Raw genomic sequence first — 21,400 nt, forward strand, 5'->3', positions numbered from 1 at the left:
CTGCTGAATGACTCCGGGATCAAAGTAAGAATCCCGCCTTGTAGACAAAATAAAGAACTATATTATTCAAGTGATAATGATGTTTGTCAATCAAGACAATCTGTTCCATCAAATAACAGTAATAATAACAATACAGCCAGTCTATTTATATTCCAAAATGCTAAAGATTTCTTCTCGTTTTAGTCGTGCTCTAAGAATCCCTGGGATGAGAAACAAAAGTCTGATAATTTGAATAATATTTAAAGATGATTATATAGAGTGTATCTGCTATTTAACACAGTTCAAAATGGGCTTTCTTCTATCTCCTCTAAATGCCAGTTCAAATGGAACCTCCTAGTTTCTTGTTTTCACTTAGTTACAGAATACTCAAAACCAGTGATAATTCCTTTTATTTTCCAATATCACACTACATCCTTGATTTCTGGTACCCAAGTACCTTGGGGTTGTCTTAGTGACCCTATTCAGCCTTTACTTGAGTCAATAACAAAGTCACCATGGACTTCAATAGGACCAGGACTAATTCCAGAGAGCTCTGTTTATTAGCACTATATTCCCTCTTATTCTATAGGACTTCTTCTTGTGTTCCTCACAAATATGATTCTGAAGAGCAATACAGCATGGTTTTTCCCTTCAAAAGAGGTGACTGCATCCAGATTGCACAATAGGAAAAGTCTCTCTGATGTGTGCTACCCCTTTTTCCCCATGCTTGGGAGACTACTAGTTAATCCAAGCCCAAACTTTTCCAGGAGCTGTTCTAGCACTAGAAGAGTATGGGAGATCAGGAAAGACTGAAGAGCAGTGCTCAAGCTGTTTATTATTTTACTATTCCTTCATGATTACCCAGAATTCCCATTCTCAAAAATAACACTGGCAACAAAACTGGATTCTCTTTAGCCCCTGAAACCCAAGTGGCTGTTCCCAAACATCTCCTGTCCCACTAAAAACCTGCCCTACAGCCCCACTGTATGTCTGGCACACGGCTGAGCAACATTCAGCTGCTTCTAGGAGGAATACCAGGGGTCAAAAGAGTCCATATGTAATCACTGATCTACAAATTTCAATGTCCATTATCTGTATATTTTAGAGTTGTATGTTATCCATGTAGAATTTTCTTTCCTTGTGTTTCAGTTTCTGCTCTGCAGAGAATGTGCCAGATCAGTACAAGGAGTTGTTCTGATTTCATACCCATGTTGAGGGGACAATGTGGCACAAGGAGTGGAAATGTTTCAGTCTTTTTCAGGTGATTTCTTTTTCTTACATCTAACACCTGCTGGGTGGGTTTTTTTCAATATTCCATCTGAAATCATGGAAAGTGATTGTTTCTGGGTTCATGAGATTTCAAAATGAGAAAAAAGGTCCTATTTGTTCTTCAATATTTTCATTTAAAAACATGTTCATATTTGACTCTGTGCACATGAGTACCTGGGAGAAGATGTTAATAGCAGGTATCAGTGCAGTGCAATAATGGTATTAAACTAGACCAGCAGGTTCAGTAACCTCTCACAGCAACTGTTACTAATCCCTCAGAAGAAGAAAACAAATGCTATGGATACAAACAAAGGAATAACTTCATCTGTGGTTGCTCAATATTTTACAATATGACAATTTGAGGAGCTCTCAAAGAAATGATCACATGTCTGGAAAATAAATATTTCTTTTTTTATAACTTGGTGAAGCACTGAAGACAATTTGTTGCTAATTTTTTTAAAATATGAACAGAAAAATCCACATAATTAGATGCTTAACAGTCTGGCATCAGTTCTGTTCCCACTAATGAATTATCTGACTGAGGACTCAATTAATAAAAAAATTAAAGGAGGATAATATAATTAATACTAATCGATATGAGTTTACAGAAAATAAATGCTGCAAATGAACCTGTTTTTCTTGCTTTTAATGAGATGACAAATTTGATTGTGTTCTAGAGCATATTTAACTCACAACCACAGCGATGTTGACTACAAATATAACAATTAATCAAAATGTTAAATGGATTAAATGGATTTAAAGTTATCTATTTGAACCTGAAATGGATGAAGAAGAGAGAATAATGACTAAACATATAAATTTCTAGTAGATATTTAGGTTTCAGTTCCTACTCTGACAATAGTTTATCTTCTCATCTATGAGAATAAATAATATCTATTGATGACAACATTTGTAAATGAATGAAAGATTGCAGCAAAACTGTCTAAGAAGAAAAATGTGCCATGATCTGTATTGTACAACAAGCTGGATGTGAGTAAACAAGTTATTAACAGATGAAAAAGTAATTTGTATATCCAAGAAGAAAACACATAATTTTTCCCTTTGAGATGGTGGAGTCTGCTTAGGAAAGCAGCAGCTCTGAAAGCGAATTTTTGGGTTTAGGGGATGATACACCAAGTATGACCTTGAACTTGAATTTGAAGGCAGAAGGCCAGGAGTGTCTGGTCTCTAAATAAACAAAAGCACTACATAAGCACTAAATAAGTACTTAAAGTACTTATTTGTAAAGGTCATGTTGCGTCTCTCACAGATGTGAAGCAATGGAACATGAAATAATATCCTCCTTTTTTATATATCCCTTTCAAAAAAGCTGGTGGTGAGCTGAATAAAGTCACGTTGCACCACTGATGTCAAGCCAAAGCACTGTCTGAATCTTTACAGAAAATGACCTGAGGTCCTCATGGACACCAAGCTGGATGTGAACCAACAACATGTCCTTCCCACAAAGGGGATAAAACGGTATCCTGGTCTGCACTGGGAGTGTTGGAAGCAGATGGGAGGTGACATTCTCCTCTACTGAGCACTGATGAGGCCATACCTGGAGTACTCCATCCAGTTCTAGGCCTCTCAGTACAAGAAGGACATGGATGGGCTGGAGAGGGCCCAACAAAGGACCACTGAGGTGATCAAGATTCTGGAGAATCTCTCATGGGGAAAGGCTGAGGAAGCTGTGAGAGTTTAGCCTTGAGAATAGAAGGCACGTGGGGATTTTATCACTGTATATGAAACCTTGAAGGGACAAAGAGAACAGAGATAAGCTCTTCTCAGTGGTGCCCAGTGACAGGACCAGAGACTACAGGCACCCTCTGAAACACAAGAGGTTCTTCTGAACATCAGGAAACATTGTTTGACTGTGAAGGTGGCCAGGCACTGGCAGAGGTTGCCCAGGAAGGTTGTGGATCTTCCCTCCCTGGAGACATTCAGAAGTCATCTAGATGTGGTCCTGGGCAACCAGCTTCAAGTGGCCCTGCTTGAGAAGGGAGGATGGACCAGATGACCTCCAGAAGTTCCTTCCAACTTCAACCATTCCATGATTCTGTGAAGCGTAAGGGAATCTACTGTATAATTAAAGACAACACAAGCTTAATTTATTCATCTTAATAAAAAGGTGATTCACAGAACTGAAAAAGGTTAACAGATGCACCCAACCAGAATATTTTTTTACTGGTTTAACATTCACCTTCAACAAAACCGAGAATGGAAAACAGATTTGCATCCTTATCATATACAGTGACTAAGAAAGGAATAATTTGTTAAGTTAGGCAAAGATTTTATGTTCATGGCCTTAAAAACTAAAAACCAAGATAATGTTATTATTAATGCTTCTACAGTTACACTGTAGCTTATCCAGCAGTTGTTCCAGGCAGATTTTCTGGCCCTTGTTCTGCGGAAGTTAGATTAACCGAGCCACTGTGGCTTTTGTTTCTGTGGCCATCCCTCAGTTCCTGGTCTATTTTCATGACTTGCACAAAATGGTTTGGCTGCTGTACTTTACATGAATTCCATATTCAGAGGACGCACAACTGGAAACCCCTGGGGAATGAGAGAAGCTGACCAAACAGCAACACCCTTCATTTGCACAAGAGATCCTGCACAGCACAAGGGATTTTGACACAATGGGGAACTTTGCTGAATGCTGTTCTTGCTTCTGCAACACTGCTCTCTTGTACTTTTGGCAGCTAAGCATCTTCCTGATGTTCATGCCTCTCAGATGTGATCAGGTTCCTTTTAATTAATTGTGTGACAAGGCCAGGGTGAACAGGGCTTTGAGTAACCTGGTCTAGTGGAAGGTGTCTCTGCCCATGGCAGGAGGGTTGGAATGAGGTGGAATTTAAGGTCCCTTCCAACTGAAACCATTCTGTGATTCTATGATTTTAGGGTTCTAGGGTTCTATGACTGATGACTAACAAGGAACAAGATAAGACAAAATGGAGCTTCAGAAGCAGCTGTAGACCAAGGTCATACACATGGGAAAAATACAAGCAGGGCTAAGAGGGAACGATTTTCCTGAATTCCAGTCTCCCTTTCCACTACACCGATTAAGGTCCCTTCATTTATATCCCATATGTTTTAAAGGATATTTCTATTTTATATTTTCACTGAGGTTTTACAGATTCATCATAAACTTAGAAACAACTCTAGTTATCAGAGATTATTTTTTAAAAAGAGGATTGAAAAACAAGATTGGTCATTCAGGGAATTGTGAAACTGCTCTTGTGATTCCAACATGTGAGAAAACCCAGTTTAAGGCCCCTGAAAAAAAAAGTGGGCTGAAACTTGTAGTTACCCAGTTGGAGAAGAAAATCATCATGATAAATTTAAATAATAAAGACCAATGTTATCACAATGGAGTAGTAATTCTGTGAGCCATTTTATAAGGAACACTGTCATTACATATTTAGGAAGGTATTCTGAAAAACCCATAAAAAATCTGATTATCAAAGTGCAGTTTCTTGTAAGTTTTTGCACTGTAAGTTGTCTTCTGGTGGCGAAATCAAATCATTAGATGCTCATTTCAAAACTAGGGGTGGGAGAAAGGCTAAAATTTGAATTTTCAAGTCTCTCATTTTAATACTGGAGAACAAAATATTTAATTTCAGAGCTGTTAAAAATGATTCATTTACACTTGCTCATTCCTATGCCTTTTAGGCAGGAAACATTGATTTTTATTGTGCTTCTGCATTTATAATAATGAAAGCAATGATATACAATTACCTTAGGATTACAACTCTAAATTGCATGTTTATATTAATATTAATATCATGTTCTATTGCTAGAATGAATATTGCATGGAGAGCAGTGAGGATGCAGTTAACCTAATTCAAACAAGTCTGTGTCTAATTTTTTAGACTACATCTGAATTATGTGCCATGACTTAACTAGCACAGAATAGCTCATATCCATATTACTAAACTTTAAGGGACTGAAGGGACTCTAAACCAAGGTGGTCATACCCTTCTGATTCCTGGGAATACTGTCTGGTCTTTGCTGACCCCCAAAATGTGCCTGGAAGCTGCCCAAAATTGCTGATAAGGACCCAAACCATGGAAGGGAAGGGAAGGGAAGGCTTGGGAAGAGAAGGTTTGGGAAGGGAAGGTTTGGGAAGGGAAGAGAAGGGAAGGTTTGGAAAGGGAAGGTTTGGGAAGGGAAGGTTTGGGAAGGTTTAAGAAGGGAAAGTTTGGGAAGGTTTGGGAAGGTTTGGGAAGGTTTGGGAAGGTTTGGGAAGGGAAGGGAAGGGAAGGGAAGGGAAGGGAAGGGAAGGGAAGGGAAGGGAAGGGAAGGTTCTGGAAGGGAAGGGAAGGTTCTGGAAGGTTCTGGAAAGTTCTGGAAGGTTCTGGAAGGGAAGGGAAGGTTTGGGAAGGGAAGGGAAGGGAAGGTTTGGGAAGGGAAGGTTTGGGAAGGTTTAAGAAGGGAAAGTTTGGGAAGGTTTGGGATGGGAAGGTTTGGGAAGGTTTGGGAAGGGAAGGTTTGGGAAAGGAAGGTTAGGGAAGGGAAGGTTTGGGAAGGGAAGGTTTGGGAAGGTTTGGGAAGGTTTGGGAAGGTTTGGGAAGGTTTGGGAAGGTTTGGGAAGGTTTGGGAAGGGAAGGTTTGGGAAGGTTTGGGAAGGTTTGGGAAGGGAAGGGAAGGGAAGGGAAGGGAAGGGAAGGGAAGGGAAGGGAAGGGAAGGGAAGGGAAGGGAAGGGAAGGGAAGGGAAGGGAAGGTTTGGGAAGGGAAGGTTTGGGAAGGTTTGGGAAGGTTTGGGAAGGGAAGGGAAGGGAAGGGAAGGGAAGGGAAGGGAAGGGAAGGGAAGGGAAGGGAAGGGAAGGGAAGGGAAGGGAAGGGAAGGGAAGGGAAGGGAAGGGAAGGGAAGGGAAGATTCTGGAAGAGAAGGTTCTGGAAGGGAAGGGAAGGTTCTGGAAGGTTCTGGAAGGATCTGGAAGGGAAGGGAAGGTTTGGGAAGGGAAGGGAAGGTTTGGGAAAGTTTGGGAAGGGAAGGTTTGGGAAGGTTTAAGAAGGGAAAGTTTGGGAAGGTTTGGGAAGGTTTGGGAAGGTTTGGGAAGGGAAGGTTTGGAAAGGTTTGGGAAGGTTTGGGAAGGGAAAGTTTGGGAAGGGAAGGGAAGGTTTGGGAAGGTTTGGGAAGGGAAGGTTTGGAAAGGTTTGGGAAGGTTTGGGAAGGGAAGGTTTGGGAAGGTTTGGGAAGGTTTGGGAAGGTTTGGGAAGGGAAGGTTTGGGAAGGGAAGGTTGGGAAGGGAAGGTTTGGGAAGGTTTGGGAAGGTTTGGGAAGGGAAGGGAAGGTTTGGGAAGGTTTGGGAAGGTTTGGGAAGGTTTGGGAAGGGAAGGTTTGGGAAGGGAAGGTTTGGGAAGGGAAGGTTTGGGAAGGTTTGGGAAGGTTTGGGAAGGGAAGGTTTGGGAAGGGAAGGTTTGGGAAGGGAAGGTTTGGGAAGGGAAGGTTTGGGAAGGGAAGGGAAGGTTTGGGAAGGGAAGGGAAGGTTTGGGAAGGTTTGGGAAGGTTTGGGAAGGGAAGGGAAGGTTTGGGAAGGGAAGGTTTGGGAAGGGAAGGGAAGGGAAGGTTTGGGAAGGTTTGGGAAGGGAAGGTTTGGGAAGGGAAGGTTTGGGAAGGTTTGGGAAGGTTTGGGAAGGTTTGGGAAGGGAAGGTTTGGGAAGGTTTGGGAAGGTTTGGGAAGGTTTGGGAAGGTTTGGGAAGGTTTGGGAAGGTTTGGGAAGGGAAGGGAAGGGAAGGGAAGGTTTGGGAAGGTTTGGGAAGGTTTGGGAAGGTTTGGGAAGGGAAGGTTTGGGAAGGTTTGGGAAGGTTTGGGAAGGTTTGGGAAGGTTTGGGAAGGGAAGGGAAGGGAAGGGAAGGGAAGGGAAGGGAAGGGAAGGGAAGGGAAGGGAAGGGAAGGGAAGGTTTGGGAAGGGAAGGGAAGGGAAGGTTTGGGAAGGGAAGGGAAGGGAAGGGAAGGGAAGGGAAGGGAAGGGAAGGGAAGGGAAGGGAAGGGAAGGGAAGGGAAGGGAAGGGAAGGGAAGGGAAGGGAAGGGAAGGGAAGGGAAGGGAAGGGAAGGGAAGGGAAGGGAAGGAAGGGAAGGGAAGGGAAGGGAAGGGAAGGGAAGGGAAGGTTTGGGAAGGGAAGGGAAGGGAAGGGAAGGGAAGGGAAGGGAAGGTTTGGGAAGGGAAGGGAAGGTTTGGGAAGGGAAGGGAAGGGAAGGGAAGGGAAGGGAAGGGAAGGGAAGGTTTGGGAAGGGAAGGTTTGGGAAGGGAAGGGAAGGGAAGGGAAGGGAAGGTTTGGGAAGGGAAGGTTTGGGAAGGGAAGGGAAGGGAAGGGAAGGGAAGGTTTGGGAAGGGAAGGTTTGGGAAGGGAAGGGAAGGGAAGGTTTGGGAAGGGAAGGTTTGGGAAGGGAAGGGAAGGGAAGGTTTGGGAAGGTTTGGGAAGGGAAGGGAAGGGAAGGGAAGGGAAGGGAAGGGAAGGGAAGGGAAGGGAAGGGAAGGGAAGGGAAGGGAAGGGAAGGGAAGGGAAGGGAAGGGAAGGGAAGGGAAGGGAAGGGAAGGGAAGGGAAGGGAAGGGAAGGGAAGGGAAGGGAAGGGAAGGGAAGGGAAGGGAAGGGAAGGGAAGGTTTGGGAAGGGAAGGGAAGGGAAGGGAAGGTTTGGGAAGGGAAGGTTTGGGAAGGGAAGGTTTGGGAAGGGAAGGTTTGGGAAGGGAAGGTTTGGGAAGGGAAGGTTTGGGAAGGGAAGGTTTGGGAAGGGAAGGGAAGGGAAGGGAAGGGAAGGGAAGGGAAGGGAAGGGAAGGGAAGGGAAGGGAAGGGAAGGGAAGGGAAGGGAAGGGAAGGGAAGGGAAGGGAAGGGAAGGGAAGGGAAGGGAAGGGAAGGGAAGGGAAGGGAAGGGAAGGGAAGGTTTGGGAAGGGAAGGGAAGGGAAGGGAAGGTTTGGGAAGGGAAGGTTTGGGAAGGGAAGGTTTGGGAAGGGAAGGTTTGGGAAGGGAAGGGAAGGGAAGGGAAGGGAAGGGAAGGGAAGGGAAGGGAAGGGAAGGGAAGGGAAGGGAAGGGAAGGGAAGGGAAGGGAAGGGAAGGGAAGGGAAGGGAAGGGAAGGGAAGGGAAGGGAAGGTTTGGGAAGGGAAGGGAAGGTTTGGGAAGGGAAGGGAAGGTTTGGGAAGGGAAGGGAAGGGAAGGGAAGGTTTGGGAAGGGAAGGGAAGGGAAGGGAAGGGAAGGGAAGGGAAGGGAAGGGAAGGGAAGGGAAGGGAAGGGAAGGGAAGGGAAGGGAAGGGAAGGGAAGGGAAGGGAAGGGAAGGGAAGGGAAGGGAAGGGAAGGGAAGGGAAGGGAAGGGAAGGGAAGGGAAGGGAAGGGAAGGGAAGGGAAGGGAAGGTTTGGGAAGGGAAGGTTTGGGAAGGGAAGGTTTGGGAAGGGAAGGTTTGGGAAGGGAAGGGAAGGTTTGGGAAGGGAAGGGAAGGGAAGGTTTGGGAAGGGAAGGGAAGGGAAGGTTTGGGAAGGGAAGGGAAGGGAAGGTTTGGGAAGGGAAGGTTTGGGAAGGGAAGGGAAGGTTTGGGAAGGGAAGGGAAGGGAAGGGAAGGGAAGGGAAGGGAAGGGAAGGGAAGGGAAGGGAAGGGAAGGGAAGGGAAGGGAAGGGAAGGGAAGGGAAGGGAAGGGAAGGGAAGGGAAGGGAAGGGAAGGTTTGGGAAGGGAAGGTTTGGGAAGGGAAGGGAAGGGAAGGTTTGGGAAGGTTTGGGAAGGGAAGGGAAGGGAAGGGAAGGGAAGGGAAGGGAAGGGAAGGGAAGGGAAGGGAAGGGAAGGGAAGGGAAGGGACTTAAACCCCAATATTATCTGGACTAAAGTCCCTGAAGGGCACAGTGCTGTATATGAATGAACTGAACTGAGAATCCAGGGAATGTTGTGACTCCAGATACATTGTGAGCAATTTCAGGGGCCTGAAATGTGTTTTCCCCTATAGATGTAATTTGCTGACTTTGCTGTATCTCCTTTCATGTATTCAGAATGTTTTAACTCTCTAAAGCACTGCCTACAGTCATATTATCTGAGCACCTACTGCTGGAAAGCAAGTTAAGAGAGTGCAGGAATTAAAAAGAAAGGAAAGGGGGGTGATACTGGAGGAAAGAATGTATTCTCCAAACATTTAATAGTCCAAATCTTAGTTTTAATTCTCTTCTCTTAGTTTTAATTCTCTTCATGTCTCCTGTCATGAAATTTAAATAGCTAATTCACTCTCTTGTGTATGTCCTAAAATGAAAAAAGTGTATTCCATCATATAAATACAATTTCAAAATTGTTTTTTAGCTAAATCACATACACACTCTTTGCACCCACAGAAATGTAGCTGAATTAAATTAAACTAATAAAAATGGAATCTTCTAACTTTCTGTAATTTAAAATATTCTAGAAAACTAAGACTTCCCTTTAGTGGCTGCATTTTGCCTGTTCTTGACTATGTGTCTCTATTTCAGTACAAGGGAAGGGGGGTTCTTTTGGAGTGGGAACAATAAAAAAATAAAAAGTATATGCTTTATTCAGATGAACAATGTTTCCAATGTAATATTCCATATCCCAGCTGAGGAAACTGAAAGATAACCTTATACAATTAGTTTCAAAGTTTTAAGGAAACGGGTTTATTAAGTTTTCCGTGTGTTTTGTTTGGCTTCTAGGAGGAAGCAGGTTTAAGAAGGATTAATTCATTTTCAAAAGGTGTATGTGGAGAGGAGGGACATGCTACAGCTCTGCCAGCAGCTCATGGATCTCCCCAGACTCCCATTTGTGTTAGAAAGGATAAATCATCCCTTGGTAGATCATGTGTAAAGTCTTCAATTTAATGCTGTATCGCCTAACTCCTGTTTTTTCTGTTGGTCATGGAATGACATGGAATTGGCACTCAGAATCCCTGCTCAAAGAGGAGGTTTTGATCCTAAGACAAGGAAACACAAGCCAACAATATGGGGCATCCAAGCTCATAGGAAGGGGTCAAACACTTATGAAGTTCACTTAACCTAAGCTGAGTACCTACATCAGATCAAAATAAAGATTGAGGGGTAGTGATGTAAGAAACGTTCTTCATTCTTACCCTGGGAGACTGATTATTCCTGCTCCAGAGAGTTTGGAGTGCGTGGAACAGTTCAGGAGAGGGGATGTCGAAGCTGCAGCTTGATGTTTGGTGAGGCATCCCATCCCATTGCCTCAGGGTCTGGGTCCTTGTTGACAATGTGTGCCCACATTTCTTGGGGAAAAAATTGCAGTACAGAGGGATAAAACACAGAGACATGAATTGCAAACAAAAGTAAACTTGGATACAAGAGTAATCCTCAGTCCAGTTACAGAGAAAACACTTAGAGGTGCTCCCTTTTCCAAACAGCCCACAGGATGTGTGAGGCTTGTTCTGGGAGAAGTAGACTGCGTAAAACTGGGTATGAGCTGGAATGTGTGGGCTCACAAATAGGGATTCCTGCTGTCAAAACCTGGAGAATACTGGAGATAATTGAGTGGTATTTGAGCTGATTTTTTATCATGGTTAGACAAATCAGTGTGTTCAGTTTTGAGCCCCTCACCACAAGAAGGTTCTGGAGTGTGTCCAGAGAAAGGCAATAAAACTGGTGAAGGGCCTAGAGAACTAGTTCTATGAGGAGCAGCTGAGGGAGCTGGGGTTGTTAAATGTGGCAAACTGTTTGGACCTGTCCCCACAGGGGCTCAACACATGTGGCTGAGCTTTCCTGAGTTGCTAAAAGCTTTTCCTGATATCTTTCTCGCTGCTGGGTTTGGTGATGCTCCTCATTGAAGAATGAGCACTGGTGGTTTTGGGAAAATGTCAAATGATGGGGACAGAATTTTTAGCAGGGACTGGTAATGACAGAACAAAGATTCATGGTTATAAACCAAAAAAAAAAGGTTAGGTTCAGACTAGATATAAGGAAGGAATTTTACAATGCGGATGGTGAAACACTGGGCACAGGTTACCCAGAGAGGTCGTAGGTGTCCCATTCCTGGAAACCTTCAAGGTCGGGTTGGATGGGGCTTTGAGCAATCTCATCTGGTTGAAAGTGTCCCTTGTCTCGTTGAAGGGGGTTGAAGTAGATGACCTTAATGTCCCCTTCCAATTCAAATTATTCTATGATCCTGCAATTGTATGATTCTATGAAAAACCCCTATTATATCTACAGAGGTGGTAGGAAAACTTAATTTACCAAAAAACAATATTGGAAGTTGGATTTTTAAGAGAAGAGCCTTGGAATTATTCAGAAAAAAAAAAAAAAAAAAAAAAAAGGTGTAAAATGGTCACCAAAGCAATGATTTTGTAAATCCATCAATAAGCAGGCAGTAAATTTTAAGCTACATTTTGAGATACCTGCAATGTTATGTGATTTCCCCCCCCCCCGTGAATTAAATTGCAAAGCTTTTTGATAAAACATACTGAATTCTGAAATACACGTGAGAACATGTGGAAGAAAATTGTCGGGGGGGGGGGGAAGAGAGAGTTTGAAGGCTTTTGCTAAACCTCGGAAATCTGTCTTTACATGAGAGCAGCGAGCAGCAGAGGGCGCTGGGATAAACGGATTTGTTTTAAATTCCAGCCAACAACATAGATGTGCTGGGAACTGGATACTGAGAGAGATAGATTTTTATTTATAGAAATCCACGCTGGATTTAAAAGGCAGATCAGGACTGAAAGTCCATTTCTGAAACAGAGCCTTGACTAAGGACAGGAAAATTTAAAAAAAAAAAAAAAAAAGAAAAAAAAAAAAAGAAAACAACCAAAACAATAATCTTGGAAACAGGATATGAAATGAGGGCAGCATAACTTGTTCACTAAAATCAGATTTTTTTTCAGCTTCTCACCAAAGTGGCCATCACATTATTGCAGGTCCTCTCCCTCCCCAAGCTATCAACAGTTATCTCACTGGGATGATTGGGATATTTGACCTAATCTGTATTCTAACCATCCTACGGTGAGTAATATTGAATGTATTTAACAGTGGGGTATGAAAGTTTCATTCTAATTATAAGGCAGACATTCAAACACTGAGTGACCTGTTAATTAAAAATCGGTGTAAGTAAGAAATTGTAATTTCATCCTTATGGGGGAAACTCTCATAACAACATCATTTCCAGCAGAAATTGTAAAATCCCAGTTATGGATGTGGATCTCTTGGATCAGTCCAGAGGAGTCCACAAAGATGCTCAGAGGGATGGAGACACTGCTCTGGAGACAGGCTGAGAGAATTGGGGTTGTTCAGCCTAGAGAAGTGAAGGCTCCAAGGAGACCCTAAAGCCCCTTCCAGTGCCTAAGGGGGCTCTAAGAGAGCTGGAGAGGGACTTTGGACAAGGGCATGGGACAATGGGACAAGGGGGAATGGCTTTACACTGAAAGAGGGTATGTTTAGATCGGATATTAGGAAGAAATTCTTCCCTGTGAGGGTGGTGACACTCTGGCACAGGTTTCCCAGAGAAGCTGTGGCTGTCCCATACCTGGAAGTGTCCAAGGCCACGTTGGACGGGGTTTGGAGCACCCTGGGCTAGTGGAGGGTGTCTCTGCCCGTGGAAGGGAGGTTGGAAGCAGATGATATTTAAGGTCCCTTCTTACTCAAACCATTCCATGCTATAAGGGTCGGAGGTGCAGTGGATTTCGGGAGCAGCTGCTGCGGGCAGGGAGTCCCCATCAGAGGGCGCCGCTGTCCCGCTCATCGCGCTCCGGCACTCCCGGCTCCCGTGGGGCCATCGCCCGCATCACCAGAGCTGGAACGGTGCGGGGGGCTTGGGGAGGGGGGGGGGGGGGTCCTCCGGCATGGGCAGGGCCAGATGTAATGGTATCCTTTAAAAAAAAAAAAGTATAAAATATTCCTTTGCCATCGCAGCTGCCAAGCTGAGGTTCCAGTGCCCCTGCTCAGCTCACCGCTGAAAAAACCGGGGTATTCCTTAGAAGAGGTTGCAAAAACACGCCCCAACCTGCCGGAAAACGGCTGGTTTTCACCTTTTATTTTGCTAGTTTTGGAAATATAGGTTATAATGGTCAGTTCTGAATACGTGTGTCGCCTCTTGGACTCAGCGCTCGTTGCACATTTGAGGTATAAACCGGTGCGAGTGTCGCTGTTTGGAATTGCTGAATTAGACTGGAGACAGCTGCGGGGGTGAGGGGTACAAAACAAGCGAGAAAAAATTGCGAAGAACCTTTGTTCAGTTTGATTTTCTAAATGGTCTCTTGTTCGTTTGTCGTGTTTTGCAAATGCAAGAGAAATGTAATAATAGTGGGGTTTGAAAGTCAGAATTTACGGTCTATACCAATCTGTTTGCAAAGAGACAGTGGACGTCAAGTCTATTTTAACTTCTTTTTTTTTTTTTTCCACTCCTTTCCTCTCCCCTCCCCCAACACTCAGAGCATATTTAATTCAGGGTGCCACGAAATTGTAAAGCATTAGCCGTCACGAAGCACATTCACTCTGCCCTGTGCCAGCCTTCATGACTCAAAGACTTTAACAAAAGTGATGGCAAACTGTCCTTTTATGAGCTTGGCATTTTTCTAAGAGGGTCATTCAGATCTATAGGTGGATAAGGGTGTCTGTCTGGGTATCTCCGCACATCCGCATGCAAACAGCACACATCCTTTCTCCTTTTTCAGCATTTTTTATTCTATTGCTTCAGTTGAAATGAGCAGTCCAACCCACCCAATGATGTGCTCTCTTTCTCCTTCTCCTCAGTGCAGCGCTGGCTGTGCTAAGAAAAAACTCGTATCTACCTAAAGAACTTCCAGCAAGACCGTTGTCCAGCTCCTGCTGTAATATCTGGCTGTTATTTGCCTCTTGCCTTTTGTGGGTTGAGGTTTTAGAAGAAGATGTACACGGTGAAATGGGGAGGGGTGGTGGGGTGGTGCAGAGGCTGAGGGGAAAAGAGATGAATTTATACTTTCTGCCTTAATTTGAGGCCAAAGCGAACAGAAAAAGCAAAGCCCACCCTTCCCACCAGCCAACCACGCACCAGCAAATGTGTCTCCTGACAAAGTTCTCTTCGTTTCCGAGATTATACATATATATATAAAAGCGTCTTTACCTGTAGGACCTTTGAAAGTACAAAGGACACTGTGCACTTTCCCATAGGATCCCATGCAGAATAACAAAGATTTGTAGGAACCTTATAGGCAGGGCTTGAAATTTCCAGAGACAGGACCTTGAATTTAGAAACACCTTCTTTCTCTCTGTCTCTCTACCTCTGTGTCTCTTTTTTCCCCCGTTTTTTTCCCCCTCCTGGTGCAGCAGCCCACTGCAAAGCTCGATTGTTTCCTTTCAAAGGCAGAGATGGGTTCTGCTGCCTGTGCCGGCTCTTTGCCGTTCAACGTGTTAAAAAAATCGGACAATGAGAAGGAAGGTTCTCCTGGGGAAAAAAAAAAAAAAAAAAAAAGGTTAAAACTGGTCCAACTCCTCCTCTCCCCTTCCAAACCGAGGGTTGTCCGGGAAATGCACAAATCCAACTCTGGTTTTAATCATTTTCTGAAAGTACTAATCGCTATTCAAATACGTGCAGTGAAGGGTTTACTAAACTCCTTCCCCCCCCCCGCCTTTTTTCCCCCCATATAAAGTATTTCTAAGTTATAAAATATACAATTCAAACCTAAAAGTAGAAGTCTTTCCAGTGGAAAACATTGATCTAAATTTACTCCTTTTAGATTTGCTTGAATGTGCTTTGATGAGACGCTGTTTTGGTGTTTAACTGCATATGAGAAGATAATTTCTGGACATGTAAATAAAAGCATATTGCATGGGGGGAAAAGCATAATATCTCGTTGCAAATGATGAATCGCTTAGTGCAGAGGCAAATTATTCTTTATTTTATTCTAGGGAGGATTGAAAATATATTCATTTAATTTCTCCATTCTACCTATCTATCTGTCTATCTATCTATCCATCTATCTATCCATCCATCTACTAAAATAGCAGATATATACACTACATAATACATATATTTAATCCATCTATATCAACATATATATGTCTAAATGTATAACTAGATACACAGATATGCATTTAAACACACTCCTACATAAACTGACCAGGCTTGTGTGCATATGTGCATATATAAAGTGTAGCATCCATGTGTCTACGTGTGCAAAAATATATATAATTTACATACCTAAATGTGGCAATTAATATGTCTATACGTGGAAAAAAGTTGTCCGTTCAGAGATTTATGCGTGTATATGTACATGTATGTGTAGTCTGTGTATGTGCAACTCTGTATATGTATATATTTTATATGCTGCATATAAGTCTCTATATGTGTATATGTCTATATCTAGTCACATATATGTCTGTAGCTATATGTAACTATGTAACAGATAATGTTTTTTACTATCCCATTGAGGTAGACTTGTGCAGCCTATTGTTTCAGACAACAGATATAAGTTGCGATGGAAGAGGAACGTCGGATTTGGTGTCTGTCCCCCATTTCCAATTATAGATGGATCATTACAGACAGAGAAGTACTGAGAATCCAGACATCTGCTCTTCACATGAATGCACTCACCTCCTAGAGAACAGCCTGCCATCATGCTCTGGAAACTGGTTGAAAATGTCAAGTATGAAGATATCTATGAGGTGAGTATATAATATGCATATAAGTAAGAGAGTATATGTATATTTAAATATACATCTAGTATATAGATACAGGCATGACTTTATAATACATATATACCTCTACATATACATCTAGGCAGAAATAGAGACATACACCAACACACACAAGCATAGAGACGGGAAACCAAGCGTAAATGCTTAAATGCTTATTTATTTGCATATTTGTATTCAGCATGCCGAGTCTTAAACTTTTTTTTTTTTTCATGGAAAAGCTGTTTCATGCGATTTAAAACATCAAAGAAATGATCTGGGGATTGGAATGAGGCAACTTAAAGGCAAGAGTTTGATTGTTTAGACGTCTGATTAGATATAATTCGATTAAATATGGACAAATATCGAGAAAAAAAAAAGAAAATAGAAGAAAAACACAATCTGGTATTCAGGGATCGGATGCATTTCATTCTTTTATTTTTTATTTTGCAATTCCGAGCTAAGCTCAACCTGAATGTGGATTATTTTTTTTTTGTTCCCTTTTCTTGTTTTCAGAATCAGATACGTATTTTACGACTTTTTGTGCCTCTATAGCAATAGATAAGATGTGCATGTATACATATACTCGCAGTAATTAAGCGGCACATACATTCTAGCACGTATGTGAGCACACGCACCCAAACCGATACAGTCAAAGGCAGCTCCGCACAGTCCGCGGGCACGAAAAGTTGTGAGCTTTATTCAGACCTTATTTTCGAGGTCAAAAAGCAAACCAAGGGTGGTGGGGGGTTAAAAATCACAGCTCAAACACCGCGAAACCTTTCCTAATTTTTCACGGTTTCCTGAGCCGGATCTTTCCCAAACGGGCTGGGGGAATGTATTTCTTGTAAGTTAAACCAGCGTGCGAGATTTGCTCAGAAACGGGGTTGGGGAAATACGTGTATGTAAGTGAGGAATGGCGCTCCACAAAATCATAATTTTTCTCATTATTTTTATTTTTTTAATTGAGGGGAAGGCATTGGCTCGGCGATCTCGGAGGGGCGGGGGGGGTGATTTTCAGAAGGGAGTAATTCGTCAGCTCCGGAGCGGGAGTTGCTCCGTGGGGAGGCGGCCGGGAAGGAACCGGGACCTGGGAAAGAGCCGGGGACAGGGCAGGGACTGGGGATCGGACGGGGATCGGGGAGGGACTGGGCGCTGAGGAGGGACCAGGCACCCGGCAGGGGCCCGGCAGGGACCCGGCAGAGACCGGGCAGGGACTGGGCAGAGACTGGGCAGGGATTGGGTAGGGGCTGGAGATCGAGCGGGGACCAGGGATCGAGAAGGGACCGGAGACCAAATAGGGGCCGGGGAGGGACTGGGCACTGAGTAGGACCAGGGAGTGCTCAGGGGCTGGGCAGGAACCGGGTAGGGGCTGGGCAGGGGCTGGGAATCGAACAGGTATGGGGGACCCGGCAGGGACTGGGTACCGAGCAGACACAGGGCACTGAGCGCGGGGCTGGGTACTGGCCAGGGGCTGGGTAGGGACCGGCTAGGAGACTGGGCAAGGGACGGACAGGGGACCGGACAGGGGCCGGGCAGGGGCCGGACAGGGCTCAGGGTACCGGGCAGCGGCCGCAGCCCCTCCAGGGAAGCGCCGTCGGGGCCGCCCCGTCCCCGAATCCCTCCCCTCCGGCACTTACAGAGGGGAAACTCCCGGGAAAAGCGGAGAAAGAGATCGAGGGGAAGGTACAGCTCCGGCTGTTCCCGGCCGGAGGAAGGACGGGATGGAGGGAATCGGGGAGGGGATCCGGCAGCCACACGGGAGAAATGTCTCCATTCCCAAAAGCTGCCGTCAGGATAATTATCCTTGGCAAAACCCGGCATCTGCAGAACAAGCGCAGAACGAGCACGTGTGTGTGTGTGTGAGAGTGTGTGTGTGTGAGAGTGTGTGTGTGAGTGTGTGTGTGAGTGTGTGTGTGTGTGTGTGTGTGTGAGAGTGTGTGTGTGTGTGAGAGTGTGTGTGTGAGTGTGTGTCGGTCCCCGTGTGTGTGTCCCCGTGTGTCCCCAGCCCCGCGGAGCCCTCGCTGCTTTTCCCTCCCCATCCCCAGGCACAACCCGGCCATTGTCTCTGCCCGCAGCAGCAGGCGACAAAACATCTCCCCTCCCCGGCTGCCGCGGTCGGGGATGAGGGGTTTTATTCCACCCTCCTTTTCAGAGGGATTTTTAAAGCGCTATGAATTGACGGACACTCGTGTTTGTAGGTTGCCGTGGGAGAGAAGCGGAGTTGGGGGAGCGGTTAGGGGGGATTTGGCTGCGGGCTGGGTATTCCCGAACTTGGGGGTGCGCTCCGAGGCATCTTGCAACGTGCAGCATTAGGAAAAAAAAAAAACTGTAGATTTTTTTTTTTTAAGCGCTGAAACCCTCTAGATTTGTCTTAAAAAAATATTTCCCTCTCTTCTTTCCGATTTATAATTAACGACACGATAGTAGAGGCGTCTCAGCCACTTAAAATGAATCTGTTCTTAAAACAAAAGTGCGTGTGTGCGTGTATGTGCGGGGGGGGAGGTTGCTCTGGGAAGTGTGAGTCTATTTAGGAAGGAACGTAAGTTGAACTTTAACAGAAATGGCAGACAGTCCAGTTGAACGGGTTCCTGCAACATCAAAAAGGTTTTATATCGCCCCTGGCTTTGCCTCAAAACTATAAATTTACTATCCTTTAAAATTCACTCCATACATTTCGCATTTGGGTGAAAATCGGGAGATCTATGTACATTTATACTTTTTTTTTTCATATCGGGCTGTAGAAATAGGATTCAGGAAAAAAAAATGAACCAAACAACGTAGATTCAAGTATTTATTTGCCTATTGCGAATAAATACGATCTGTAACACGCACCAGAAGGGCTTAATCTTCGCTGTAAATAGGCATCTATTACAGTGACTGCACAGATCTTCTTCCATTTCTTTAAAAATAACAACAAAAAAAAGGATTAAAAAAGCCTCTTTTTCTTCATTATTTGTTTAAAAAAAACCCCAACAACAAACTAAAAGAACAAAAGCACCAAAGGCAATCAATTCCTCGTATTAAGAATGTATAATTAAATATATATTTAAAGAAAAAAAAGGGAATATGCTTTTCTTCTTCGCCTCTAGCATTGCTTCACCTCACTTCCTTGCTCCAGCTCAGCAGTGTCTACTTTCCGCATCTTCCTCCGCTCGAGTTAATTGAAGTTCTGCCTCTTCCTTGCTAAACTTTTCCCCCCCTCTCCCTCTCCCCAAACTCTGCCTCTGCCAGCCCCCCTCGTCTGATTACATCTAGTAATTCTCCACTGAATGAACGTCATTTACAATAGTAGGGGAGCTCTCGAGCTGGCTGCCAGCTTCACGCTCCATTTGGTCCTGCATTCTCCCTTTAAAGTAGTCGTGTAATATTAATAGTCATGAATATCAATTATTATGAGGCGGTGTAGAGAAGGAAAGGGAGGAAGGGGTAGAGGAGCAGTCTGAGCCTAGCCTTGGGTTGAAGAGGATTGTATTTGGGAGCTCAAAGGCAAAAAAAAAGAAAAAAAGAAAAAAAAAAAAAAACAACAAAAAAAGGAGGAAAAAAAAAACCTGAGAGGGAGGGGTAAATCATATATGTAGATAGAGGTTTCCAGGCTCAGTTTTGGGGGCATTGGTCTTTTTTTTTTTTTTTTTTTTACCTCTTTTTTTTTTTTGATGGATAGACTTCGAAATATCTCAAGCTGTTCTCCTGTGTCCAACACGTCCCTGTGCAGATCTCCTTGATATTTTTCCCTCCAGTTATTAGTATTATCACCATTATTTTATTTTTAGCTATTACAAGACTTTTTTTATTTCCAGATGTTAGTCCACACCTATTCCGCCATGGTGAGTTTGGATCCATGTTGTACTAGAATTGCATGTTCTCTCTCTCTCTCTCGATCTGTTGTCTCTCTCTCTCCCTCTCTCTCTCTTTTTAAACGCCTTTGGCTTGGTAATTTAGCACAATAATTGGAGGAGGCTTGCAGCTGCTTCTCCCTTTTTGCATTGTGTGTTCCCGATTTGAGCAAGGGGAGTCTGGGGGGAGAGTAGGGGGAAAAAGAACTTTTTTTCCTTTCTTTTTTTTTTTTTTTTTTTTTTTTTAACCATGTGTGCCAGTGCTTGTGGGGATTTGAGCTACACTTTGTGGAATAGATATTTTTGTTGTTTACTTTAGCCTCGCAGCTTCAGTGCGAGGGAGTTGGACAAAACTCCTCTCCCACCTTTTCTCTGAAGCCTCTACACATTCCCCCCCCCCCGCCCCCCCGTCCCCTCCACACACCCCAAAGACTTTTCATTACAATTAACCCCCATCCCATACTCCGGAATACAATATTGGAAAAGGAAACAAAAGACACTGGAAGTTGCTGCAGAAATCATAGCGACTGGATTTGTTCAATGCCGATGTTTCATTTTTATTTTGTTTGATTTTTTTTAAATTTGTTTTTTAAGGAGTAGACTCTCTTTAAGCAAAGATCCTGCGTGGGTTTTATTTTGGGTTTCTTTTTTTTTTTTTTTTTCCCCCACGTCCTTTTTTTGCGCAACTTCTCACCTCGGAGTCCTCCGAGAAGTGCAACTTTCTTTTTGGGCTTTTCCACGTGAAAATGGGTTGGTGATTTTGAGGACTTCAGTAATGGGAATAAACAAACGTTTGGAAACTTTAGGCAGGAGAAGGGGTGGGTTGTTTGGATGGATGGGTGGTGTGAGGCTCTTAATTTTTTTTTTATTTTTATTTTTATTTTTTTTTACCTTTGGTTTGATTTGGGGGGCTGTGGATGGAGAATTATATTGCTGGACTGAAATTGCAGATCATATATGCGTATGGAGCACTAGTCCTACAGTTTTAATTTTGACATTTAGCAATTCTCCCTCACACCCCCCGCCCCCTTCCCCCTTCTCGATGGTTACCGGGAACAGACACAATGTGGGTACGAAACACTGTAACATTTCTAATCTGTGGCAGAGGAAAGGGGCACATCTGAATCCCAGTTTCCAACTGTTTGCCGTTTTATTTTAATTTTTTTGGGGATGGGTTTTGCTCCTTTTATTTTTTTTTTTAAAGGTCTTCCTTTTTTGTCGTTGTTTTTATGTCATTCCGCCTGTAGGACCGGCATGATGGAGTACCCAGCCACAGTTCCAGGCTGTCCCAGCTGGGATCCGTCTCGCAGGGACCCTACTCCAGCGCTCCTCCGCTCTCTCACACCCCATCCTCGGATTTCCAGCCGCCTTATTTCCCACCCCCCTACCAGCCTCTTCCTTACCACCAAAGCCAGGACCCTTACTCCCATGTCAATGACCCCTACTCCCTAAACCCCTTGCATCAGCCCCAGCAGCACCCCTGGGGACAGAGGCAGAGGCAAGAGGTGGGATCAGAAACCGGGTCACTGCTGCCACAGCCTCGGGCCGCCCTGCCCCAGCTCTCGGGACTGGACCCCAGGCGGGACTACCACTCAGTAAGGAGGCCAGATGTCCTCCTGCACTCAGCTCACCATGGCCTTGACTCCGGCATGGGGGACAGCCTTTCTCTGCATGGCATCGGACACCCAGGGATGGAGGAGGTCCAGGTAAGGCACCGCGTTCCTTTCTCCT

At 44.4% G+C, this 21,400-nt stretch overlaps 1 protein-coding gene across 4 annotated transcripts in view; it reads left to right on the forward strand.

Annotated features, from left to right (window-relative positions):
* The first annotated feature begins 15,651 nt into the window (after positions 1-15,651).
* TFAP2B (transcription factor AP-2 beta) overlaps positions 15,652-21,400 on the forward strand; it is a 33,355-nt gene continuing 27,606 nt past the window's right edge. For 2 of the 4 annotated variants that reach the window (XM_032684186.1, XM_032684185.1), the window contains exons 1-2: positions 15,652-15,824; positions 20,917-21,375. In XM_032684186.1, the coding sequence (XP_032540077.1) occupies positions 15,744-15,824; positions 20,917-21,375 (540 nt within the window). In that variant the 5' untranslated portion in view covers positions 15,652-15,743. Of the gene's footprint in view, positions 15,825-19,633; positions 19,661-20,916; positions 21,376-21,400 lie in introns of all 4 variants that reach the window. The other 2 variants (XM_032684188.1, XM_032684187.1) reach the window with 2 other exon arrangements.

The sequence above is a fragment of the Chiroxiphia lanceolata genome, chromosome 3 (genome assembly GCF_009829145.1).
Source record: "Chiroxiphia lanceolata isolate bChiLan1 chromosome 3, bChiLan1.pri, whole genome shotgun sequence".
Classification (NCBI taxonomy): Eukaryota; Metazoa; Chordata; class Aves; order Passeriformes; family Pipridae; genus Chiroxiphia; species Chiroxiphia lanceolata.